The 26,833-nt window shown below is 53.1% G+C and overlaps 1 protein-coding gene across 1 annotated transcript; it reads right to left on the bottom strand.

The window, feature by feature from the left end:
- Nucleotides 1–885: 885 nt before the first annotated feature.
- Nucleotides 886–26,719, bottom strand: BPI (bactericidal permeability increasing protein). Its single transcript, XM_026503488.4, has 15 exons — nt 26,522–26,719; nt 23,803–23,917; nt 22,378–22,506; nt 20,858–21,019; nt 19,533–19,596; nt 17,309–17,372; nt 15,887–15,978; nt 12,513–12,689; nt 11,458–11,517; nt 9,901–10,068; nt 8,813–8,880; nt 6,616–6,658; nt 3,893–3,956; nt 2,777–2,853; nt 886–1,277 (listed from the first exon to the last, which is right to left on the bottom strand). Exons 1-15 carry the CDS (start codon nt 26,649–26,651, stop codon nt 1,239–1,241), a joined length of 1,452 nt encoding a protein of 483 aa, XP_026359273.2. The 5' UTR covers nt 26,652–26,719; the 3' UTR covers nt 886–1,238.
- Nucleotides 26,720–26,833: the final 114 nt, after the last annotated feature.

Here is a 26,833-nt window from a genome sequence, read left to right on the forward strand (position 1 = left end):
CCAGAGCCCCCAAGGAAACTCACCAAGGGCCCAAGGACAGTCTGGGCCAGGGGTCTGGCTTCCAAGCCAGCCTGGAGAGTCACGGGGAAGAATTAATTGCAGCCGAAGATGTGACTGGATAAACCTCTAATGGCCTCTGTCCCCTGTTCTGCTTTGAGCTCAAGAGCTGGGCAGAAGAGCCTGGGAAAAGGGAGCCACATCGCAGAGCCCAAGCATAGGGCAGGGAAACAGGCTGTGCAGGGGGGGCCGTTCAACAGCGACACCGTGTGGCGGCGACAAGAGCAACAGGCGCCGGAGTTTGAGGACCATACAGGAAGACAATAGGCTGTCGTTCAACAGTGACACTGTGTGGCCGTGGCAGGAACAGCAGCCTGGTGGATGGAGCCACTAGACAGGCCCTCTCTGCCTGAAACAAGACGAGCTCCCTTTGGACTAAGTAAACCCCAGATACTCTTGGGAAGTGTGGAATAAGGGGTGTCTTCAAAAAGGGACAATAAGGGGCGCCTGGGTGGTGCAGCTGGTTGAGCCTAAGACTCTTGGTTTCAGCTCAGGTCTGATCTCAGCCTCCTGAGATCCAGCCCCGAGGAGGGCTTCTTGCTCAGCGGGGAGTTGGCTTGGGTTTCTCTCTCTCCCCCTGTCCCTCCCCCTGCTCTCTTTCTCAAATGAATAAATAAATCTAAAAAAAAAAAGAAAAAAAGAAGAAGGAGAAAGAAAGGGACATGAGCCTTTCTGCTAAGAAGGGCATGTGGGGGCTCAAGAGATTAATTAGAGGAATGGAAAGAGGTGATTGTGTCTATGCTCTGAATTGGTGCTGCAGGGCATGCTGGGTACAGCCAATGAATGAAAGAATGAACAACAACCAAGAAATAATACCATCACACCGAATTGCCCAGAAAAAAAGTGGTTTTTTGCGGGGGGGGGGGGGGGGGCGTGTATGAAGCACGATGAGAAATAGTGTGGTAACAACTGGAAAGCAATTCTCGGAGGAAATCTTTGTGCACACTTAGCCCTTGTAGGAAACTCATAATCCCTAAAGTACACAGCCCACATTTTCTCAAGGAACACATTTTCTGTATTTAGATCATTTCCGAATCTGAGTTCAGAGAAATTTGCAAGGTTCTCTGGTTCAAGGGGTGGGGAAAGGCAGCCTGTGCCCCCACGGGCGCGGCAAGAGTGGGGGGCCAACAACCCCACCCCCTCCTGGCAGGGCTGACAGCCCTCCGGCACCCTTGATGGCTTCAGCTGTAGTGAACATCGGCACCCAACAGCAGGAAATTCTAGGGAGAGATGAGATCGCCGTCATCAGTGGGGAGCACCCTGGTCTCTGAGCAAAGGGCTGCTGGGGTTTTCAAAGGAAACTTTGGGAGCAGCCTGGCCGCCCCCCCCACCCCCCGCAAAGGGGAGCCAAGCAGGGCCTGTCTGCTGGCACAGAGGCCCGAGCGAGTGGGGGGCCCTCGGGGTGTCGCCGCTGGGGCCTGCGTATCAGCGGCTGCTGGCACTGTGAGGCCGACAGCAGCCACCCCGGTAGCTGTTCCCCTCCTGGACAGACGTGGAGGCCACAGCCCCAGGATATGCCTTCATTTGTCATCCCTGCCTCGTGGCAGCTCAAGGGAGCCCTGTTCCCATGAAGGCTGCGAAACCACTTTTCTTTGCTCCTTCCTGCCCTTCACTCAGAATTTTCAGAAATGAAGAAATTACATTGTGCCATGGGGTCATTTTTTTTGTTAAGGACAAAATTGGCAAAATGTGGGGGACCCGGGGGCCGTGTGTGTGTGTGTGTGTGTGTGCTTTCTCGGCTAGTCTATGGTTCCAGCCTGGGTCATAACCTGGTCTGAAGACCTGGGGGCTGGCTGACTGGATATTGGGGCTGAGGGAGAGCAGGGAATCTGGGTGACGTGGCCGCTTCCCACCAGGGCCACGAGGTTCGCAGGAGAGCCACTGAGCAAGGTAAGGAATGTGATAGTGGGTGGCAGCTTCGTGGCCCAGTTACCAGTTTTGTTGGGACACACAGGGCTTAAGGGGCCTCAGGGTGGAGGGAACATAGAAAAAACTGGAAGCACAGCTCGTCTCTGGGTGGCACAAAGGTGGCTGTTAGCCTGAGTTGATGAAAGCCAGCAGGGAAAGCTGACAGTCAGGAGGACAGAGGCCTGGGCAGGAACCCTGGAGAACTTCTGCCGGTATGGGGAGGAAGGGGGAAGGAGGAGGAGGAGGAGGAACAAGGGAGGGAGGAGGAGGAAGGAGGAGGTGGTGGGGGGGGGGAGAAGCAGTAAAGAAGACTCCATTGACCCAGTGAGAGGTGGCTGGAAAACCAGGAAAGGGAAGCTTCCGAGCCAGGGGAAGAAAGCATTCCTAACTAGTCTCAGATGCTGTTGTGGGTCTGGCTGGGGGACAGGCAAGAGGAGGTCGTTTGGGACATAAGTCCCCACTTATGGGGGCCTAAGGAGGCATGTCACACATATTTGTCAAGTATGTAAAGGCATTCACTTATAAAAGAGGCTGTGGCCGCCGAGGGACTTCCATTTTTCCCCGAGCAGAGTGTGGAATGTTTCAAAGCCAATGGTTCAAAGCAGGGACTGGCTGTGAATTTGGACTTCCCTGAAGAGCTGTGTGGCTTTTCTGAGCCTGACTCTTTCTTCCCTGTTCGTTAAGAGCCCCCCACCTTGCAGGGTGCTGTGAGGGTAAAGAGTGCTTGATACGGGGCTTGCCCATGGGAAGCTTTCTGGCAACCGCTTGCTGTTGTTGAGGGACAGTGGGCGAAGGGGACCTTTGGACCTACCTGGTGGGACTGAAGCACCAGGTTGAAGAGCTGGACGTTGGCGGGCAGCGGGAGAGGGAAGCCTTTCTGCAGCCGCTCTGTAACGGAGCACGAGGTCAGCATGAAGGGAGGGAAGGTGGAGGCCAGCCCCAGAGAGTGGGGCGGGGGGGGGGGGTGGCCTCCCTGAACCCGAGTGCCTGGCTCTGGGTAGGGCTCAGCAGGTACTCGCAGGCTTGAAGAGTAGGCTGTCCTGGAGACTCTGACTTTTTGCCACGCTCCAGGGACCTGCGAGCCTGGCCTTCCCGCCCCATCAGCCCCAAGCCCACATTCAGGACCCATGCAGGCCTCTTCCCCAGGACCACCCTCCTGAGGGTGACGGCAGTGCTGGTGTTCCCGGGCAGGGGGTGGCTGCTTGCAGAGGGGGGTAGACAGCCCGAGGCATGGGACTGGGGGTAGCTACTGGCGTGCACACGAAGCCCCTCAGGGTTTAGGATGAAACCCCAAAGATGGGCAGTAGCCAGGGGCCAGCTCCCCCCAGGCCACCATATTCCGACGTGGAACTCCAGAGAATTCTAAACTCAAACCTATTCTCCCGGGTCCTTATGAAGTTACATCTGTTAAGGTAGGAAAAGAAGTCGGAGTCTCGAGAATCATTTGTGGTCTTGAGTTATAATTTCTAACTATCCTGGTGCCTGGCTTGTCAAAGGTAAGGTGGTGAGCGGAAGCTGGGAGCCGAGCTTAGCCCTTCTTCCCTGGCGCTTCTCTCAGAGGTGGAAAAAGGCTGAGGGCTCTGGCTTCAGAGCCGGGACCAAGTCCCGGCTTCACCTCTCATGTTCTCTGTGACCTACAACAAGCCACCTGACTTCTCGGATCTCCCATTTCCTCCCCTGAAAACCCTCATGTCCTGGGGCTGTCTTAAAGACTGGAGGGGATAATAGGTGGGCATATAATAGGAGTTCAACCTGCGGGCGTCCCCTTTTCTCCATCCCTTTTCTGGGTCAGATGCCATTGGAGGCTCGTTTGACGTAACCACCTTCCGGCCTCCATAACTTGGACCAGGTATTAGGTGACTCTAGGACTGAACACCACCCGCCTCCCCTAGGACTAAAACTGGCTCATTTCTCCAAAGCTCCTTACCGTTAATCTTGGGAATCGCAATTGTGGGCAGAACATAATTCATGATAGCCTGCAGCACCTCGACCTGGAAATCAGGAGGATGGGACCCACGTCAGGGCACCTGGGTATCGTCGGGCGTCCTCCGCCAACCTCCCTCCCCTCAGGGCAACCTCAAAGTTGGGAAAACTGCTGAATGAGGGACACAGGGAATGATGGGGAAATTCTGCAGCCCAATCAGGGCACCCAAGCGATCTCTTTTGCTCTCAAGTTTCCCGAGGTAGAGTATGTTCTAGATCGAAGGTATTAGGCAGAGGAAGGGAAGGTCATCAGAGTATTTAAACATGAAAACCTTGGAATGAGAAAATGCATGGTCCCAGACACTGCAGGCTGCGGGACAAACGGGTTCAACCTTCCTGAGGTTCTGTTCGGCTCTGTTCAGCAAAAGCCTTAAAAATGTGTGTGCCGGGGGCGCCTGGGTGGCTCAGTCGGTTAAGCATCTGACTTCAGCTCAGGTCATGATCTCAGGGTCCTTGGGATCGAGCTCCACGGCGAGCCCCACATCGAGCTCCACGCTCAGACGGGAGTCTGCTTGTCCCTCTGCCCCTCCCCCTGCTTTTTCTCTCTCTCTCTCAAAAAAAAAAGAAATGTGTGCCTGGTGGGCTGGGAAATACGCCTGTAAGGCGTTCACCCTGAGGAAATGAGGTAGGGTGCAGACAAAAACTAAGATGCAAGGACGCTCACCAGAGCCATAAATTCAACCAAAACAGTAAATTCACAGCAACCTACATGTCTAACAATTGGGGGTTTATCTGGGGGACCTGGTGGCGCTTTGATTCCGGGAAATACGATGCAACTGTTAAGAATAACATTGTAGGAACTTAATTACCCACACGGAGATATTCATGATATATTTTTGAGTGAGGAAAAGCAGGCTATGGAAACCACATAATTCCACCGTCCTATTGCATATGCATAGCAAAAGGTCAGGAAGGATATACTCCAAATGATTAACTAAGTGGTAAAAAGAGGAATGGCTTTTATTCTCTTTGGTTTCAAATCCGTAGGTTCTGATTATTCTATAATGTAGATGTTTCACTTCCGCAATAGTAAAAAAATATTCAACGTAATGCAGAGTCCTCAAGATGATTGCCTGGTGACATTTGCAACTTGTGAATATGTACATTATTTTTTTCCTGGAACAACGGAGTTTCCTTCCCCAGGCTGTACATCCCTGGGCTCATAAAGTGTGGTGCCCTTCTTTCTGTGAATCTGAGAACTTTAAATTTGTGTGTTCTGCAGAAGCGGAAGGTAGTTACCGCTGAGTCAGGCCACCGTAAGAGCTCTGGCACCGGAAATCCACGAAAGGGCAATGAGGTTGTTTGGGTCCTTCTGTTTGTGGTAGTCTTATCGGATGGAAAGGGCTGGCTGGATTGCCATCCAATTTGGAGGGAATGTTGGAATGGTCCAACTTTGGGGCCGGGTGGCTTACAAGGCACCCACTTGGTGGGGATTTTTGGGAGACATTTCAGAGATCTAAGGAAATGCTCTCCAGGGGTTCAACAAGGGGCCGCCTGGGAGATTTGGGCCATGTGTAATAAGACACCGTGGACAGAATCAGCACACTGTGGTTTCTAGCAGTTATCACAAGGGCAACGCTCATTCACGGTGGCTGGTGAAGAGCACTGAGCTGCTATTTACTTGGGCAACTCCAGTGGCCCAAGGAAAGGGGGGGCTTAGGAGGGAGGCAGGGGGGGTCCACTTAGTCATGGTCAGTGATTCCCGGTATGGAATCATCTACTGGGCTGGCAAGAGACTTGCTCTCCTCCCTCCCACCTGCCCTTCTCCACCTCCACGTTGGCTCTGCCATTCACCCAGCTGTTCAAGCCAAAAATCTAAGAGTCATTCTTCATCACCCCCACCACATATATCACAGCTCTCACCAAGCTCCATCTAATTCCACTTCCAAAATATGTCTCCCATCCGCCATCTTTCTCCTTCTTCCTAGACAAATGTGCCCACCGCCCCACTCATCCACATGGTCTGACTCTTGTCTCCCGAAATCTCTTCCCCTCACCCCAGTCAGGGGCATCTTTTATAAAGGCGTAAATCAGATCATGTCACCCCCTGTGGGGAAAGGCTCACCAGCTTCTCACTGCCCTTTGATCACCATCTACCCTCGGCCAGAAGGCCAGCATGAGCTAGCCCCACCTGCCTCTCCAGCCACATCTCCTCCTACGCCTCCACCCCCAGTTACTCTGCTCCAGCCACACCTGCTTCCCTCCCTTCCCGGAACATGCTGAAACTTTTCCTCACCACATGGCCTTACGCCGGCTTCCCTCTGCCTGCCACAGATCTCCACCTCGCTGGCTCTTTCAGCCCAGATATCACCTCCTCGGAGAGGCTGTCCCTGATCCCATGGTCTAACCTTCAACCCTCCCCATCACTTGCTACCCCACCCTCATTTTGTTTTTCATGCAGGTAGAAAGGATTATCCCTGATTTGGGGGAAGGTTTGAGGTTCAGAGAGGGGAAGTGACTTGCCCAAGGCCATAGTTAGTAGCATGGAGCAGTGATTCCAGCTTAGGTCTGTGGGTCCACAAAGTTCCTCTGACCGTTACTTCACACGCAAATTATACGCAAATGGACAGGTGGCCTCCGGAAATGATGCCAGGAGCCTCTGTGGCCCTGAGAAGGGTTATCTCAAGATCAGGGGTAGGTGGGAGCCACCAAGGGCCTCAGACTCACCGAGAAGGGGCCGACGTCTGAGTGCTTCAGTTCTAGGAGAAGCCTGTGAGAGGGGAGGAGGAAGCTGAGATCACCATTTACCTGACCTGCGTTAGAGCCCGGTTGCTAGGGAAAAGGGGCCCTCTCTGGTGGATGCTGCCTGGTTTTCCCAGCCAGTATCCATTCCCCTTCCTCTGGTCAGAGCCCCCTAATTGTTCCTTTGGGGGCATCACCCATTCCCTACATTGTTAGTGCTGAGCTCTGGGGTAGGCTGGCCAAAGGGCAGAGTCCACCTCCCCTAACACAGTGATTGTTGGAAGGATGGACCCGTGACCCCTGCTGGTCCAATGAGAGTTGGCCCCAGGACTTCTCCTGCAAATATTGGGAATGAGACGTTCTCTTTTCTCCAGGAAAACTAGCGAGCTGCTGGTGACCATTTTTGTCACCACTTGGTGACAGCCTGCTGAGAAATGAAGCCAGCATAGGGGATAGTAGAACCAAGAAATGGAGAGAGTCAGAATCCTAAGGATATCATTTGAGCACCTGGATCCACCCTTGCCTGAAACCCTTAGACTTTTCAATTACCAGAGCCAATAAACTATCCCCTCTTTGCAGTCTTTATGGCATTTTAACAGTGATCTAAGAAAAAGGGGGAAATAAATGGCTACTTATTGACCCCTATCATTCACTTGTGTGCTTTACCCCATGGAAATTCCATGACACCACCAGAGGCAAGGGCCATCACTCACATTTTACAGACAAGGAAACCGACGCTCAGAGAGGTCAGATAACTCACCCAAGGTCACACAATGAACAATTTAGTGAAGAACTTCAACAGATCTCCTGATGTCTGAGCTCTTGTCTCCAATACCCTTCAAAGCTTGAAAGCTCACCCTTGTTAATCAAGAGGTGGGAGCCCCAGGACTCCTGCCCTGTGGCCTCTCACACCCCACCACTGCTCACTGGAGCATCTGCTCAGCCCTCACCCAGCTGTATCCTCTCCGACTCCTCTACTTGAGAGGCTCATGGGTGTTCAAGGAAAATTAAATCCACATGTATCCGAAGCAGTAACACTTGTCAGAATGATGCCGGGAGAAATAAGCAGCGTGTAAACCTCAGGAGCCAGTCTCAAGGTTAAGAAGGACAGCTCTGTGCTCCAGAGAAGGCGGAAATGGGCAGGAATGTAGGTCAAGACTCAATTTACACAGCGTGAGCGCGATTAAGAGGCAGACAGCAGGTCTCACCGTTGGGGTCATTGCGTCGACTCTGCGAGGGTCTCCCTTCCTGCTCCTGTGTGTGTGTGTGTGTGTGTGTGCTTCCCTCTCTCTCCCCTTTCTGTGTCTGCCTCTCCATCTGTCAGTCTGTCTCTCTTGGTCTCACTCTCTTTCTGTCTCCCCTCCCTCCTTCCCTCCCTTTGTGTCTCCCTCTCTCTGAGAGTCTCCCCATGTGTCTCTGACTTTCCCGGTCTCTCCCCCCATTGCTGGCTTTCTCTTTTCTGTGTGTCCCACCCTTGCTCTTGCTTGTCGAGCACCTACATTCCTTGTGTTCTCCACACTTCCACACATGTGAATACCTCATTTCATCCTCACTACCGCGCTCTGGGCAAGGAACAATTATTGGGCTTCTTTGTTTCGGTTACGGTATCGGGCTTCTTTCGTAGCCAGGGCAATGGACGTTTGCTGAGTAGAGTGTGGGCCAAGGGGAGCTCGGCCCCCCATGCAGGTGGCCTCCACACCGGAGCCCGCAAGCCTAACCACAGCTGCGCCTGTCGGGGCTCTCCCAGCAGGAGGCAGCTGACCACGGCCCATGGATGGGCTGGGAAGAAACGGATGGGAGTTCTCCACGTGCTAAGGCAGGCCAGGGACAGGGGTGGCTGGGTGCTGCTGAAGTTCTGTGCGAAACTTCACCTGCTGGCCCCGCGCAGCCATGTGTCTGCCCAGGACCGAGGGGCGTCCCTGGGTGCAGGACCTTCAGTGCTAACACTGGGGGACCACAGGCAAACCACAATGACCGGTCACCTACAGTGTATGACCTTGGGCGGGCCACTTCATCTCTGAGCATCGGATATACTGTCTGCAGAACAGGGCTCAGAGTGCCACCGAGCACCGTCTGAGGCTTAAATGTGATGGATGAACACGAGAGCAATGACACGGAGCTTGGCGTGTTGCAGGGCCATTGCTGGCCTGTGGGCACCAAGAGCGGATGGGCGGCCGCTTACCTGTCCAACCTGAGCTTTCCGACAAGCCTGTCAGACGTGGCGCCGACCTCCACGGAAACGTTCGTGCTCTGCAAAGCAGCCATCCAAAGAGTGAAATCCCCCGGGGGGGGCGGGGGGCGAGGTCTTGGCGAGGTCTCCGAGACGGAGGGTCAGCTTCACAAAGGCTCGGTAGAGGAGCCCGCACGGAACCCAAGGAGGGGGGCTCGTCCTTTGCTTAGTGCTTGCTGGTGAGTCCTGGGCTGCCCACCAATTACCATTCTCTCCCACTGCCCTAGGGACCATTTCGGAATCCCAGCCACCTGCACGGGTCCGGGGAGACTGACCTCAGGGCCCAGGACAGCCCTATTCTCAAGCCATTCATTCAGCCAATATTCACTGAGCCAGAAAACTGAGCTCCCCACCTGCGCTTTCCCGCCCACTGTCTGCATGATCCCGGGCAGACCCCTCAGAACCCATTTAAATTGGCAAAGTGGGGAAAATGGGTCTCAGCTCAAAAGAGGGAAGAACGGCCCGAGGCCTGTGAGCGCCCCCTGGTGGGGAGAGAGTCTGGCCATCACCTCCGCGGCCGCAGGGGGCGCCACCAAACGTTCACAGAGTGACCCAGTGAGCAGATGAATGAATGCGAACATCAGCAGTGGACCAAAAACTTGAATAAGCGAAGGAGGCGTAAACAAAGCTATGCCTAAATGAATACGTGATGAATGAGTGAACAAATATACAAATGAATGATTAATTGAACGAAGGTATAAGTAAATGAATAAATGAATAATGGAATAAATTAATGTGTGCATGCACCGGAACAGGTCTAGCGTATTTCAAGTTAGCAACCTAATAAATAATTGAATGAATGAACAAATTCGCAAATGCGTAATTAAATGACCAAAGATAGGAGTGGATGAACCTGGAACAGTACACGTATTTCAAGCCAGGGGTGGAGGGAAGAACTGACTCCAGGAACAGAATCCAGAAGCGGTTAGTACAGGGGCTCTGGTCTCGGGCCCCGGAGCCTCTGCAGCTGGGCAGGACTCACCCTGGTCCCCCAGCTCCGGGGCAGTGCCCTCATCTGCCCATGCCTGGGAACAGCTTACCAGGTGAAGCACGAAGAGGGGAGCCAAGGAGGAGTTCGGGAGCACAGCAAAGGCCTGGGTCTCCAGGGCAGGGGTGAAGACGAGGCCGGTGGGGAGCATGGTGAGGTGTGGCGGGGACGAGGCCCAGATGTTGAGTTGTACCGTCATGTTGGGGAACATCTTGGCCACCTGCAGCCCCCAGTGGGGACAACCAACAAAGTGACAGTTTTATTCAACTGTTTCTAGATCCCACCTTGTCTTGACCCCGCATGAACACTTCCAATGTATTCCCCTTGCTTTTTGACTAAATCGTAAGGACTGCATGCTCTGGGACGGGGTGCCTGCCACCTATCCCCCCCCCCGGTCCCCCAGCAGGCCTCTACCCCTTGCTCTCCAGCTCCAGCCACGTGGGACTCGTTTCTGTTCCTCAAATATAGGACCCACTCTGTTCCTGTCTGAAACCCTTTGCCCTCTCTGTTCCTCTTGCTGAATGCTTCTCCCCCCATTCTTTCCCAGCTTGGCTCTCCCCCTTCCTTCAGGGGCCAGCTCAAATGTCACCACTTCTCAGAGCAGTGGTGGCCTCCTGGGGGAACTTTGGTGACAACCCCATCTCTTCTAGCCTCCAGTTCTCCCCCAGGTAAACTCACGGTCTCAGAAAAACAATGTGACTATTAGGCCATAAAGCTCCAAGAGAATTCCCCTGATTGCTCTACCAGTCACGCCTCCCCACACCAGTACTCCCCATATAGAAACTTCTGGAAGTGCCACCACGGGAGAGGCTGTTATGGACTGAATGTTTGTGTCCCCAGACTCATGTATTGAAGCTCTCACCCCCAGCACAGCGGTAGGTGCAGACAAGCCCTGAGGAAGTCATTAAGGAAACGAGATTGTGGGGTGGGGCCCTGATCCAATAGGATCGATGTCCTCATAAGGAGACACCAGAGCGTGCTTGCTCTCTCTGTATGAGCTCAGAGGAACGGCCATGTGAGGACGCAGCAAGAAGGTAGCCATCTAATAACCAGTAAGAGGCCCTCACCCAAACCCAAATTTGCAGGTACCTTGACCTTGGACCTTTCAGCTCCCAGAACCATGAGAAATACATTCCTGTTGTGGGGCCCCCCTGGCCTCTGACACTTTGTCACGGCAGCCCGAGTAGACTGAGACCGACGCTCACCCATCCGCTGGCCTCATGCATCATGGGGTGCACCTTCATTTTAATGGTTTTGGGTGCCTGAAGGATAATTGTCTCTCTTCACTGGACTGGGGCTCCGGGAGGGCAGGGATACGGTCTGCTTTGCTAGATGCCGAGAGCAGAGCCCTGGCCACATCGTGAGCACTCGATAGATATCTGTTGAGTGGATGAGCCCCAGCGTCTGCCCTCACGCCTGGTCAGCCTGGGTGCCTGGAGCCTCTCTGCGCATGGAGGAGGGATTACACAAGGGTGTTTCCACTCTCAAGCTGGATTGCCTCTGGATCTGGAAGGGGGGCTCTCCTCAGGCCACCCAGCAGGGCTCAGTCCTCCCCGGCACCCCCAGGCTGCCTCAGGAGCCGACAAAAGGGGAGCAGCCTCTTTCTTACCTGGGGTATAAGGGCTCCAAGAAACGTGGTCGTCAGTCGGAATTTGGATCCCTTTGGTATCTGCAGCAAGGGAAGAAGAGAAAAGGATCATGGGGGATTATGTTATAGATTGAGGGGGCAGATTCCATATGAGGGGTGAGAGACTGAATACACAAACAGACAGGGCCAGTCCCTCCATGGCAACTGCGCTGACCCCCAGTTTCTGCAGCCATCAGCCCGGCACAGTCAGGATACGATCAGTGACTGCCGATCAGTGACTGCCAGCTCCAGTACGCTCTTCAAACCAATCACGTAGGATGTCCGGCTTCTAATAGCTCGCGTCCAGCTTGCCCGTGCCCAAAGCCTCCACAGGAGCATGGCTGTGAAGGTATAAAGCCACCAAGCTCCCCCTCCTCCGCCTGCATTCGTCTCTGCCAAATGCAAGTGCAGGCGGCTGACTCTCTTGCCCTGAGGGGTTCTCACTCTGGTGGTCTTTGTTTATTTCCAGGGGACACATGGGGCTCAGCATCCCTTTGGTGTCCCTACAGAGAAGGGGAACCCGGCACCTCTTCCAGGCGCGGCGTGGGAGGAACTCCACGTGGTTGGTGACCAGGCTGCACCTGGACTCTGGAGAAGATGGTCACGGTCCTCATTTTACAGATGGGTAAACTGAGGCCCAGCGCAGGACTCAGCCACGACCATATCGATAAAGACACTGATGATGATGATAATGGCGACGTGAGGCTCCGACTGGGTTAGGGCAAGTGCTCGGGCAGTGTCGGCCGTAACTTTTGTCCCTCATCGAGGACTTCCCACCTGCTCGGAGTGTGCTGAGTGCTTCTCGTACATTCACACCTCATTCCACCCCCTCACAGCCTCGGGTGAGGAAACAGGTTCTGAGAGGCTGAATGCCTGGCCCAAGGTCACCCAGCTACAAAAGAGGGGGTCGATATTCCAACTCAGGTCTGGTCGCCTCTAGAGGCTGGACTACGATCCCGCCCTCCCCTCCAAGTCCAGACTGCCTGCTGGGCTCTGAGCCCCACGCTCACCCCGCAACCACCCCAGCCTGGCCTTACCATGTCGTCCGTGACAGTCAGGTGTAGGACCCCCGCCTGTTGGTACACGAGCCCCGCTGTGTTGAAGAAGTAGTCGGAGAAGCCCAGGTACACCATGCGCTCGTGGTCGGGGGGAAAGGCCAGTGCCGGCGGGCCGAAGGGAGCAGGGCTGGGCTGAGCCACATTGTAAAACTCTCCCTGGGGGCAGAGGAGACAGTGAGCCTGGGCTTCCTTCAGGAATTACAACTCAACGTCTTCATTCCAGGAGAAAATGGGTCGCGGAGACCAATCGTGCGCGCTCACAGAGGAGGAAGCCCTGACCGTATGCCTCCTCGGGGCTAGTTTCTAGGGGCTTTTCTTGCCAATCCCGCGAGGCAGGTGTGACGATGCTCATTTTGGCCGGAGAGGACACTGAGGCGCAGGGAGGTGAAGTGACTTGCCCAAGGTCACTTGGGCAACACCCCCAATCACTTGGCACACCCCCAATTGCTCCATTGGCTCAGCTTCAGCCTTGCCAGTGAGCACAGAAATTCTACCAAAAGAACAATGAGATTCTGTTTGTTTTCATCTGTCAAATTAGCAAAATTTTAAAGAGAGTGGTGAACTGTTTTAAGAGCACGTGTATTTCAAACTCACGCTATCCAGTTTGGGATAAGAGTGTTTCCTATGCTGCTGGGGAATATACGTTTAATAAGTTTCCAAAGAGCAATTTGGCAACACACGCAAAAGCAGATCATTTATCTCGCTAGAAAAAAACAATGTTGAGTTATAAAAAAGCAAATTGTAGATGGATACATATGGTAGAATACCATTTATGTAAAATTTAAAGGCACATAAAACATACTAAGCAAGAATTATTGACAGGCATAGATATGTAGTAAAAGTTGAAAAACGCAGGTAAGAAGGAGACACGCTGGCATCATATCTGTGCGATTCCCTGGGAGGTAGAGGGGACCCCAGGGGGCCTCAGCGATTTATTTTTAGAATGTTTCATTTAAAAAAAAAATCAGAGGCAAATATGACACAATGGTAACCTTTCTTAAATCGGGGTGGTGGGTTCTCATACCTTTGAATCCTCTCATCATTAAAAATTAACCATGATACCCATCTTACAGAAAATCATGCAACTCTTAAAAATAGTGAGTGGGGGGCGCCTGGGTGGCACAGCGGTTAAGCATCTGCCTTCGGCTCAGGGCGTGATCCTGGTGTTATGGGATCGAGCCCCACATCAGGCTCCTCCGCTATGAGCCCGCTTCTTCCTCTCCCACTCCCCCTGCTTGTGTTCCCTCATTCGCTGGCTGTCTCTATCTCTGTCGAATAAATAAATAAAATCTTTAAAAAAAAAAAATAGTGAGTGGACCCATGTGTCAACCAGGAGCCAACTCTGATGCGTATCTTTAGGTGAGAAAAGCAGGTGAAAGACTGATGTGTATCTATTCATGCAAACGGATCACCAGCAAAACCAGATGGGTTTGCCCCTGTGTGTGTGTGAATGCTTCAAACCAGGGAGCCCGGAGGTTAACACTCCCCATGGCTCACAGCCCTTACCTCTGCGCAGGAGCCTGGGAGGGGCCGGTAAACAGGACATTCTCATTCACTAAAAATAATTATGTATTGTTTTAAGCCTTTATTCCATTGTATCACTTAGATTTTTTTTTGAAGTATACTATTTGGTCCTGCAATGCCACTTGTAGGAAGTAGTCAAGGATGGCAGAGATCCAGATACAAGGATGTTCATGGCAGCTCTGGTTACATATGTGGAATAGATGGACAGAGCCCAAATGTCCCAGAAGGCAGCACTGTCCACGAACCTTATCACAAGCTGTCCCCCGAAAGACCCAACAGCCAGTAAAAGGGCTGCAGGAGGACGTTTCATGGAAAGATGTTCATCCTACTCTGTTCTGTTTTGAAAAGTTGTGAGACAGTACGTGTAACACAACTCATGTAAATGCATGTATGTGTGTATTTATTCCTATGTCTATATATGTGGGTTTTATGTGTATTTGTTTCTGCCTCTTTTATGCGTGTGTGTGTGTGTGTGTGTGTGTGTGTGTGTGTGTGTGATTTCCTGTGTCTTCGTAGAGACAGGGTTGGGGAGATCTAATCTGTGTGTCAATAGTGTGTATCTCTGAGTTGTAATATTTGGTAATCTCTCTCACTCTCCTTCCTTCCTTCTTCCTTTCTTATTTATTTCTCTGCTCCTCTGTAGTTTCTAGATTTTCTTTTTTACATCAAATGTGTCTTAGAACAAACAAGTAAACAGAAACAACCAAGCCGGGGCACCTGGCTGGCACAGCGGTTAAGCGTCTGCCTTCGGCTCAGGGCGTGATCCGGCGTTCTGGGATCGAGCCCCACATCAGGCTCCTCCACTATGAGCCTGCTTCTTCCTCTCCCACTCCTCCTACTTGTGTTCCCTCTCTCGCTGGCTGTCTCTATCTCTGTCAAATAAATAAATAAAATCTTAAAAAAAAAAAAAAGAAACAACCAAGCCAATCACCAATTGTGGAGGGACAGAACGAGGAACATCCAGAGGGACTTCAGGGGTGGGACCTACTCCAGCTGGGGCGGGCAGGGAGAGATGCTCTGGGAGCCACATCCAAGCACAGACCCACCTGGAGTATAAGAAGCCAGTGAGGTAGAGGGGGGCATGGGAGGGAAGGCAGTTCAGGGGGAGGGAATGCATAGGACAAAGTCCCTAAAGCAGAAATGACCTTGGTGTGTTGAGGAAATCCAAGGTCTGTGTGCCTGGCTGGAGGGTGGTGAGTGAGGGGAAAGTGGCATGAAGTGAAGCTCCATGCATCTATCCATCCATTCATCCGTCCATCCGTCCATCCAATCAAAATATTTACTGAGCAGCTAGTAGACACCAAGCAGAGCGCCAGGTGCTGCACCAGGAGTCAGGAACAAAGCAGCCAGAGCCCCTCCTCTTTCAGCACAGAGGGAGGCAGACGTCTGACTGTGTGTGTTTATATGTGTGCGCACGCGTGCGCATGTTGGGGGGGTGTTAGTAAGAAGTAATGCTAAGAAAAATAAAGCAGGGTATGGAGGGAAAGGAGGAAACTGGGTGAGTGTGGTCTGGGAAGGTCTCTCCAGGGAGAGGGAGATTTGAGTAAAGACTGGAAAGAAGGAAGGGAGAGCTTATGTGAATATCTGGGTGAGAGTTTCTGGAAGGAGGAGGAGCAAGTGCAAAGGCCCTGGGGTGAGCATGCATAGGGTGGTTCAGGAGTAGTGGGGAGGCCTTTGTGACTGGAGCAGGGAGAAGGCGCGGAGATAAGGATGATGAGGAATCCCGGGAGGGTCCAAGACAAAGGCCTGCGGAGATAAGGATGATGAGGAACCCCGGGAGGGTCCAAGACAAAGGCCTGCGGATATACGTCCCTCGGGGTAAGTCTCACCTTCAGCTGCCCATCCAGGCTGTCAGCCGTGGCTGTCAGAGGTGCCACCAGTGAGTAATTGATCCCAGCGACCTGATCTATTTTGGTTGTCACTAGAGGGGAAGAAGATGGGCCATGAGTTGGCTTGCACAGCAGCATCTTTGGGGCCTGAGATGCAGTATCGGCATCAGCCAAAGTTGAATCAAGAACTGCAGTGTGGGTTCCATTCCCACCTCCTCCAGGGAGCCCTCCCTGAGGGACGGAAATGATCCCACACTCCACATAAACAGACATCATCTCCTTCCCTTCCTCCAACAGCCCAGAGATACAGTCAAGGAGCAGAGAATTGAATTGAACTCTATATAACCTTGGACAAGTCCTTTCATGTCTCTAAGCCACTTTTTGTCATTTGTAGAATGAGGTAATACTAGTGACCCCCACAGATGCGTTGTACATGGTCAGGGCTCAAAAGCCGAAGGGCCTATTACTCGCCGTGATAGTACCCCAGGCTGAGCCCAGGCTGGCTCAGGCCCGAATGGTTTCTGTGTTTCTCAGCAGTCATCAATGAGAATTCAATAAATACGGTCCCTCCTTAAGTCCTTCCTTTCCCGAGTTAGAGGAGACGAAATGAGGCTCAGAAATGTAACTTGTCCAAGACGGCTCAGCGGGTGATTGATGGAGCTGGGACTCCAACCGAAATCATTTTCCTGCCTGCTGAGGCCAAACCGTGGCCACTGCAGATCCCGGCGGGGCGGGGGGGGGGGGGGGCTGTCCGAAGGACAGACTGCATCTTAAACGTGCTCACACCCCGCGCTGCTGAGCCCACACCACAGGGAGGGAACCCAGGTAGCAGTTCGGGGCATAGGCTCTGGAGTAGGAAAACCCCGAATCTGGATCCTGCTTCTGCTTCTCTCTGGCTTTGTGACCTTGGAGAAGTCACAGCTCCTTTCTGAGACTCAGTTTCCGTGGTGGTAAAATGGGGAGAATGCACCAACCTCCATGGGCTGATAGTTCTGCCGGGTGCGTGGCACGTGGCAAGGGCTGGCCAGGGGGAGTCCTTCCCCCACCGACTGCAGCTCATCACAGTTTACCAAGTAGTTAGGGATAGAGAGAATTGCCCCCATTTTAAAGCGCATGAAAACTGAGGCCCAGAGAGGTGAAATGATCAGCCTCAGATCTCAAGCCAGCTGTGCGTGTCCAGCCTCAGAGCTGGAAGTATCTGGTCGTTGGGTCCCTGCACGGGTGGACTGCTCTCCAGCACCTGCCCCAAGGGCCTGGCCCAGCAGGGATCCGACGCCAACTGCCATTTGCAAATAATCTGTTCTACCCACTCCCACCCCAGCCCCAGCCCGTGTGGGAAACTCACTGGCTCCAGCACACGGTCCCTCTTTCCCTGTTCCCCTCCCCCTTGATCCCAGCCACCTTGATCTCACCGGCGCTCACCTCGCAGTGTCTTTAAATAAGACTGCAGCTTGGAGGACACGGAACTGGTCACTACCTGGCAGATCTGCAGAGAGCCAAATAAGTGATCAGTGAAGGCTGCCCATAGTGGAAACTGTCCTTCGGGAATAAGGAAGCTGACATGTTTTCCTTTCCTTGAATGTTGCTTTGAAGGAGGGAGGGAGGGAGGGAAGGTAAGAGGGAGGGAGGGAGGACAGAAATGTAGGAGGGAGAAAATTGGTTTCCTGGAGTGTTTCTATCACACAAGATGTGTGACTCTGCACGCCCCAAGAATATCATCCTCTAGGAGCCTGTGCCTCCGCCTGATGGCCTCGGTGTTGGGGGGGGGGGGGGCCGGCAGCACATCTGGGAGCTGGGGCCCTGCTGAACACCTGGGCTACTGCCCTCCAAGGCCACTCACCCAGGAGGGCCACCAGATGGCTCCAAACCACAACAAATCACACCACAACCTGGAGCCTGGCTTCCCGCTGCTGCCCCTCCTTGTTCCATCCTACCTGCCCTCCCCACCCCACCCCTCCCAGACACACCATGCATCCCTCAGATAACTACTCTTCACTCTGCATCCTGGGGAGCCCACTGCCCAGCTCACACCTCTTCATTTCCAGCCCTTGATACTATCACAGACACCCTGGCACCTCCTTCACCCATCCCTTCAACCCTCCATCCCTCCATCCAGCCACTCAAGCCAGTAACGTCTTCTAAAGAATGTCTTATTATGATTAAGAGCTTCATCTCTAAGGTGGAATGGCCTGGGTTTGAACCCCAGTACTATCACTTCCCCTCTCTGCCTCAGTTTACTCATCCGTAAAATGGGGGAAATCACGGCACATCCCCCCTCCCTCGTCATAGGGATTTTGCATGGATTAAGTGCTGGGATCCTTGTAGAGTTCTAGGTGTCCTGCCAAGCCCACCCCATGTATGTAGCACCCTCTTCCTCCTTCATCCCATCACCATCACTATCTGACGGTAGTGCAGTCTTACTTTTTAGCTTGGCTGCTTTTGAGGGGCCACTCTTATGGTATTACCAAGAAACTCTCTGTTTTAATAGTTCCAGTGTTAAATGCTAACATTCCTGACTTACTGTGACCTAACTACGAAGACAGTTGAACCATGGGTTAGTCAGGTGGCGGGGGAGGGGTGGTGAGCACACCGTCTGCACCACCTCAGTAATCCTTCCAGCAGCTTTGTGCTGGAGGTATTAATGTCCCCATTTTGCAGATGGCAAAACTGAGGTTCCGATAGTTGCTCAAATTTACAAAGCCAGTTAGGCCCTGGAGCCAGAATTAAAACCCAGAGATTCTGACTCTAAAGCCCATTCTATAATCTACTGTGTTATTATGCATCGTGACAACCATGCATTGTTTTGTTGTTTGTTTGTTTGAAGACTTTGATAGAATGCCTTCAGACTGATGACCTGATCTGACTGATGTCTCCCTACCCCACCATCAGTGCCTTTGCCCGGGAATGCAGAGGCTCCCATCCAGAAGACCATCCAGCTTCCTCAGTCTCCCTGACACACCCTGCCCCATCTTTTGTCTCCTCCAGGCATTCTGATGGCAGCCACAGAAATTTCTCTAAAACACGGATCTGGCCAGGTCACCCCCTTGCCTAAAATCTTCAATGGCTCCCCCTTGCCCTTGACTCATTTGGCCAATGAGACAGGCTCAGAGCATTCCTGGGAGCTAATGGTTCATTCATAGAAAACCAGCCCAAGGAATGGCCCCTTTTCTCAGCTGAAGAAGCTGGCCTGGGTGGATTTAGGGTGAGAGCAGCGCTGGGAACGCTGGTTGGTACCCGTTCCAGCCCTAAGGAATAGTTTGCTGGCACTGCAGCCTAGCGCCTTCCTCAATTGCACGTCTTCAGGGTGGCGAGCACCCAGAAGGGGGCTGGGGTGTGGCAGGGATGGGGGAGGAGGCCAGACGGCTTTGAAAAGAGGCTTCAGAGGCAGGAGAGGTGGGAGAAGGCAGTTTGCCTGCAGGGAGGAATGCGGGAGGAAGAGCAGGGGTGGGGCGGGAGTGTTGTGGCTGTGTGCTGGGACCCTTCCTTGGCTCTTGCTGGACCCCCCATGACTGGTTTTGAAGTTGGACCTGTGGTTTCAAAGAGCTGTGAGGACCACTTCCAGTTCTCCGGGGCCAGAGCAGAAGAATCCGGTGCTGCATACACTGAGGGACCCCCCCCCCCCGCCCCCACTCGGAGCCGGTCTTACCTTGCTGCTCATGGTCTTCCGGATCGAAGACTCTATTTTTTTGTGGAAGAGTTGGATCAGCCACCTGGAGATTGACATGTGGAAACACGCATGAGGCTTCCCAAGTGTCCCAGGGCTGGATTCGGGAGCCCGCCTTGTGTGGGAAGCCTTCCTCCCTCTTCCAAATAGCCTAGACACCCTTGTTCCTGGGCTTTAACCACACACACGCACACACATGCACACACACACACACACACACCCTCCCATAGATACTTGGCCCTCTGGGTGCAGTGACTTGTTTATGAGTTTATTTCCCCAACTGGTGCATAGCTGGACCCCCACCGGTCTCAGCCTCTTTCCTCCTTACTACTCTCCCTCTTGGCACTCCAGCCACACTGTTCTGCCATATCCTCTTGTGTTCTGTGCTGCCTCCCACCACAGGGCATTTGCACATGCTGTTTTGCTGTTTAGAACACCCCCTTGTCCCCAACATCCACCTAATTACCTCCTACTTATTCTTTTCATTTCAGTTCAAATGTCATTTCATCAAGGAAAAACCAGCCAGTCTCCGGACGAGGTCAGATCCTCCTGTTCTGTGTCTTTGTAGCACTTTGTACCTCTTTTTCTTAGTTCTTATACCCTTTTGTAATTCGTTGTGAGCCATTCTGAGCCATTCACTAGTGCAATGATTTGATTAATGTTTATCTTGCTCACTGGGCAGGAAGCTTCAAGACAACAGGGACTGTGCAGCTAAGAGTCTGCGGCCAGAGAGTTCTGGGCTGGATCCCTTTACAATACTCCCTACGTTTGCAAATTCAGGACATTTCCTATTCTCTCTTTGCCTTGGTTTTCTGCTCTGAAAATGGGGGTAATACTAGACTACATTCTGTGGATTGGTTGAGACAATTCACAAGCTTAAAAGAACGCTTGGCATGCAGCAATGTGTGCTATTGATGTTAGCTATTGGTGAATTTTCACTGGCCGCGGCGATTTCCCGAGATCGAGCCTGGTGCACGGCAGACTCTCAGATGACATTTGTTGAGTGGATGCATAAATGCCTACGGATTGGTGGTGAGGACTGCATCGTTCAGTGCACGTACGGTGGGTAGCCCAGAGCCAGGGGCATCGTACTTGCTCAGTAAAGTCTGTTGAATGAAGGTTGGATGAACGAGGGACTCCTTGAGGCAGGGGTAGTGTCTGCTCTGTCTGCGGACCCTGTCCCTCCCCTACATCTGAGGCCCCTGAACGAGACCTGGCAAGGAGGGGGCACTAGGAGTGCTTTCCTAATACAGAGATGATTAGGACGGTGCTGCTCGAGGTCCCTCCTCCCACCCAGGGGATCATACCCCAGCTTGCCGCCTGAGATGTGCACGTGGACGCTGTTGATGTCGTTGTTGCAGCTGGAGCAGGTGGCGGTGGGGAGGCCTGAGGTGGGGTCAAAGCCCAGCTGCAGACCAGCCGAAATGGAGACGCCCTCCACACTCAGGTCAAAATTGCCGCTGGTTTTGCTGAAGGGAAACACACACAAAAGAATTAGAGCAAGCACTTTCTTCCCCACTGCCATCCAAACCGCAAGCCTGGGCTGGCGGGTAGGGCTTGCTATTTGAGATAGCGTTCAGAGAGGGGAGGCAGCCTGTCCAAGGTCACACAGCACTGAGGAAAGTGTGGATCCGTGTCCCCCCCAGCAGAACGCTGCTCTTACCCACTGCCCCTGCCCTTGCCGAGTGGCTTTGGGTGCTGTAACTGCTCTGAGGTCTAGTTGCCTCACCTAGACCCCTGGCCAGCAGTGAAACACTGGCTTTGCCCTTAAAAAGCTGGGGGTTGGGGGGTCGATGACTTTAATTAATTAATGTTCTCATTCATGAAATGGGGTTAATAACTCCTCCTTCAGGGATGAAACGAGTTTGGGTAAGACACTGGACCTAAATATATCTTGTCAACTCTCCTTTGATATGATGAAGTTTGTTATTTTTTTCGCCATCGGTGAGTGAAATGATAGTTGCAAAAGAGCCCATTTGAAGAACTAAGCGATTCTTACTGTGGGGAAGGGACAGACCCAGCAGTCCTTGTACGGGAGGGCAGATTCACGACCCTCTCTCCAGGGTGGCTTGTCCTCCCTTCATTTTGCCCCTGGACTCCCCCACGAAGAAGCCGCTGAAAGGATCGGTCATTCTGAGCCACCACCACTAGGGGGCAGGCTCACCGTGCGGCAAACCCAATATGCAGGCTCTTGGGGTGAGCTTTGTGCATTTCCAGGCTCTTGACTTTGGGCTTGGCGGCGTGACTTACTTTGGCCAATGGCATATAAGTAGAACTGACCATAGGCCAGTTCCGAGTCTAGGCCTTAAGGACACGTGTGTGTTTCCAGTTGCCCTGTTTGCAGGCCTGCCCTCACCAAGGATATGGTCCGAGGAGCCCACTGGTCTAAGGAGGAGGAGGAAGAGATACACGTGGAGCAGAGCGGCCTCAGCTGAGCCCCGCCCAGATCAGCAGAACCCCAGCTGACACTTAGATACATCGTGATAATAGATGACCGTTGTTTTCAGGGGCTGGGTTTGGGGTGCTTTGTTACACAGCAAGAGCCAACTGAAAAAGGGGTGAATGAAAGGTCCCACTTAGCCTTCCGTCCTAAGCCACATGTACCAGCTCTTGACGGTGTCTTGCACTGGGATGTGGACAAATGCTCAGCTAGGAATCGAGGCTATGCTGAAACTTCATCTGTGAAAAATGCCCCCAGGAACCCTGTGGGGACAAGTGGTGAGGGGTAAGGCAAAATTGGGCCTTCCTGAGATCCTGGCTCTCTCCCCTTCCAGTATCACCAAGAGCTCACCCACACACTCAATAAACCCCAGGCTTGGAAACGCACATGAATTTCTTTCGCGCCTTCCATTTTCCACTGATCTTGACGTTGGCGTTTCTCATGGAGAGATCGAGGCCCTTACTGGGCGCTAGTTTTATCTGGGAACTGGGAAGCTGGAATCCACGGATAACCATGCTGTGAAGAAGAAGCACTCCGTTAGCCTCCTGGGGGCCCACACAAGGACTCAGTAAATGGTTAGTGCACACTCACCCCCAGCCCCAACCCTGCATCGCACCCATTCCAGGAGAACCCAGAAGCTATGAGAGCAGCCTTGGAAACTCTGTGGGCCTTGGGCAGAGTACCTGGGGGACTAGCTTTGAAGCCAGACAAATCTGCATTCGAATCCTGCTCTTCAATGTACTATTGTGTGACCCTGGGCATGTCACTTAATCATCCCGAGCCTCGGTGTTCTCATCTGTAACATGGGCACAATAATCTCCATCTTGCAGGAAGTGTGACGACCCATGAGGATAATACATGGGATCTCAACGGGCTGCAAGTTCTGTAAAATGCTGGAATGTGTCCCTCCTGGTTCACTATTATAGCAAAGCCTGCTGCAGTGTCCACATAGTGAGTGCTCAAGAAGAGCTGTTGAATGGAGCCGTGTATACAATTCTGTACAGGGTATTCATGGGTTTTCTGCCCAGCACCCACACCCCCTTCTTGTGGTAACACAACTGCCTTTTTACTTTGGGGGAACCCACCCTCACATCTACTCTGTGTCGCTCCAAAGGAAGTTGGCCTCACCTCCACGTTCATGGGTTGGAGCTTGGACTTGGGCACGAGCTCGTTAGTGTGGGGTGTCCCCTGGCCACAGCGATTGGTTCAGGGACGCCATGCACATAACCGAAGATGGGGCAATCACAGGGAATCTTAGGGGTTTTGCTTGAGTTGCAAGGGAAAAGAACCCACAGGATTCTCTGGGTCGAGGAAAGGCTGGTGGCCATCTTGCATCTTCGAGGGGACACGCTCTCTGAGAACTGGACCTCCCCAAGGGGAGCGATGCTGACAAGTGGCAGTGCAAAAACAGGGCCCCCTGACATTTGGGCTTGCCTCAAGCTGAACCTGAAGCCAGACTATTTCAGAGACTTCTCAGACATGTGAGTCAATAAATTCTGGCGTGGGCCATTTTAGATTAGGCTTCCTGTCCTTGAACCCCCACCCCTCCTCAAAAATCCTACTTGTTAGAGGGGCCTGGCACAGAGTCTGGGGGTTCACGACACGTTCTCCCTGCCTTGGCAGTCACGGTGACCACCTTCTGTGGCCCCTGCCCCCCTCAGTTTGGGGGATTATCTCCCCTTGCGGTGGTGTCAGCACTAGTCTGTGGATCTTAACCTGAGTTTAGGAGTTTGGGTCTTTGTGGTCTAGGTCCTGGTGGCCCCAGGACATTACACGTTCTGTACGCGAAGGACTGAGCTCCACAGGCCTCACCTGTAGAAGCTATATTTCCCTTTCCCGAGATGCTTGATCTTGAAGGTTCCTGAGAAGTCGGGAATCTTGATCTTCTCCAGCTCCTTCTGCAGCACGGCCACTCCTTGCTGGCAGGCTGAGGGGCGAGAACAGGGGCGATGGTCAGAGGCTCAGCATGCCCCGGGCCTTACCAGGGCTCAGCGAGGGTTTTCCGTAAAGGCTCCGATGGCAACTGTCTTTGGCTTTGTGGCTCATACTGTCTCTGTCACACCCACTCCCTCGGCTCTGCTGTGATTGCAGGAAAGCAACCACAGACGATTGTAAATGAATGGGTGTGGCTGTGTTCCAATAAAACTTTATTGATGGACACTGACATCTGAATTTCATATAATTTTCACATGTCGTGACATGTTATTCTTTTGATTTTTTTCCCCAACCATTTAAAAATGTAAAATGTAAATGCCATTCTTCGTCCAAGGGCCATAGAAGAACACGGGGCAGGCCGGATTTGCCCTGAGGGCTGTTGTTTGCCAATCCCTGGTCTAAAATATCACCCCAAGCACCCAGTCAGGTGTCCTATGAGTCTTTCCGGAACACTGTCTCTGCCCCTCCCTCAGTGCTATGCCCTCACAGACACGCTACTTCCCTGACTTTTGGCCTCTCTCTCCACAGGACCTTTGCTGTGTCAGTCCTTCTTCTTCTTCTTTTTTTTTTTTTTTTGACTCTGCCGGGACTCTGAACCCTTGCTTGTGCCATTCCTGCTGCCTAGGAGGCCCTTGCCTCCCACCTTCACCTGGTCAACTTCTAGTCAGCTCGATCATCTCTTCCTCCAGGAACCTGCCCTGAGCCAGCAGACGAGAGCAATCCTCCTCGTCAACATTGTCACAATGCATCTCCTTAAGGGGCGGCCATTACTGTTTGTAAGTGCACGTCTGTTCATGTGACTTTGTGGTTCCTGTCTGTCCCCCCTGCCAGATACGAGCCCTCCAAGGCATGCGGCAGGAACGTCTGTTTTATTTATGCACGTGGCCCCCACATTTACCACAGTGACTGGCACTTACTATTAGAAGATACCTAATATTTGTTGAACGAATAAATGAAAGAGTGAATGCCAATGTCAGGAATCCTGCCACGGGTTATTATGTGGCTAACAGCACCCAAGAACCAGTTAAAAGCCAAAGATGTTACTGGAGAAAGAGGAAGTAGTAAGAAGAGGGATCCCACGCTTTGTGTCTTCCAACAGCCCGTTAGGAAATGGCCACCACTGCTGCCATTTATGTGGGCCAGGCACTGTTCTGGGCTCTGTACATGTATGAAGCTGTTGAATCTGAATAATCCCAGGAGGGAGGTCCCGTTACCAACCCCAATTCACAGAGGAGGAAGCCGAAATTTGGGCCAGTGACCACACAGCTAGCAAGGAATGGGTCAGGATTTGAATCCAGGCCTTCTGGTCCCAGAGCCCAGGCACTGGGACAGGTCTCCTGGGGATTCAAAAGTAAACAATGCAGACATAGTCACTGATGGGAGGGGAAGGAAAATGTGGGATGGCTGGGACCCATGGGTTGCCTGGAGTCAGGTCTCGAAAGCTCTAAATGCCATGCCAGAGGGTCAGCTGTCTTCTAAGGGCAGGGAGGTGAGCAGAGTTCAGGAAACCCACCCTGGTAGCCGCATGGGGAGGTTGAGGCTGCTATGACAGACCACGAATACTGTCGGGTTTGAAGGCTGAGCCCAGGCCTCTGCTCCCGGGAAGCCTTCAGGCTACCCATCCTCTTGTCTCTGAGCTCACAGGGAGCCTTCTGTCTGCACCCCTGGGATTCAGAGGTGTCCTTCGAGGTCCCCTCGAGGGCTGTCCTGACTCTCTCAGTGGTACACCAGCTGATGAGCCTCTGCCTTCTCCTTGGTCCGATTTCTTTGTGGCTGGCTCTCCCACACCGGCCCATGGCTCCTCTCTCCACTGGAGACAGCCTCAAACAGCCCCACGTGGGGACATGAGCCAAGACTGGAGGTCAGCTCCAGACCACCCACTTCCCGAGTCCCTCCTCCAACTTTCAACTTTCCAACTTGCTCATCTGTAAATTGTTGCTAGTAACAGTATGTCCCACCCAGGTTGACATAAAGATGAAAGGAGATCGGGTGTGTAAAGCGCCTGGCACAGATCTGAGCAGGTCAGCAAGGGGCTGTCCCAGGCCCACGCTTTTCTCTGTCTCGGCCTGGGTCAGTGGCCTGGAGGGAACCTCTCTGGGGCATCCGGATGGGTCATGTGCACAGTATGGCTGTGCCAAGCCCCTGTCCTGGGGAAGACCTTGAAGAAGGCCCTCCTCATCCTCCCCTTCCTCATCATTCAGCCTCCTCACAGGGCCTGGGCTCTGCCCATGCTGGAGACCGAGCCAGGGATCTCAAGGCAAATGACAGCACTGAGAACCAGCTCTGGAGGGAAGAGAAGGGCCTAGAAGCCCGAGTTGGCAGCTGGTTAGCGAGGACCCTGGAGGCCTGAGCACTGGACTTGGAGTCCTCCAGACCAGCACTCTGATCCTAGCACTGCCACTTTGCAGCTCTGTGACCTTGAGCAACTCACCTGGTCTCAGTTTCTTCATCTATATGACGTGGGGAGGGGGGTGAGAGGGCCTCCTTTGAGGAGCAGCGAGCAAGCCATGCACTGGATTTAAAGGGCTGCACACAGCAGGTGCTCAAAAAGTGCTCCTTAGGAGCGGAAGAGGAGGGAAGGAAGGCATCTGATTACCGTAGTCCAGGCCTTTCTGGGTGATCCTGGCCACGATGCCGGGGTTGGTGGTCGCGATCACAGCTGTGCCCAGGGTGGCCAGCACCAGCAGGGCTGCCCGCCTCAGCGCGCTGCCAGGTGCTCTGGCCATGTCTTCGTCCTCTGAAGCTGCCAAAGCCTGGAGGCCTTGGAGGGGAGCCAGGGATCTATAAAGGAGCTGACTGGGGAAACGCAAGCCAGTTGGATGTAGAAAGGAGGAAGGAAACTGGGTGGGGGCGGGAGAGGGGGAGGACTGCTGCCTGCCACGGCCGGGGCCACAGCCCCAGAGGCAGC

The sequence above is a fragment of the Ursus arctos genome, unplaced genomic scaffold (assembly GCF_023065955.2).
Source record: "Ursus arctos isolate Adak ecotype North America unplaced genomic scaffold, UrsArc2.0 scaffold_16, whole genome shotgun sequence".
Classification (NCBI taxonomy): domain Eukaryota; kingdom Metazoa; phylum Chordata; class Mammalia; order Carnivora; family Ursidae; genus Ursus; species Ursus arctos.

Excerpts from the sequence above, each read along its gene's own strand:
- BPI (XM_026503488.4), bottom strand. The coding sequence starts at position 26,651 with ATGGCCAGAGCACCTGGCAGCGCGCTGAGGCGGGCAGCCCTGCTGGTG. Across the intron at positions 23,918-26,521 it reads CCAGAAAGGCCTGGACTACG|CCTGCCAGCAAGGAGTGGCC; the intron begins GTAATCAGATGC and ends CTCGCCCCTCAG. Across the intron at positions 8,881-9,900 it reads CCCTCTTCGTGCTTCACCTG|AGCACGAACGTTTCCGTGGA; the intron begins GTAAGCTGTTCC and ends GCTGCTTTGCAG.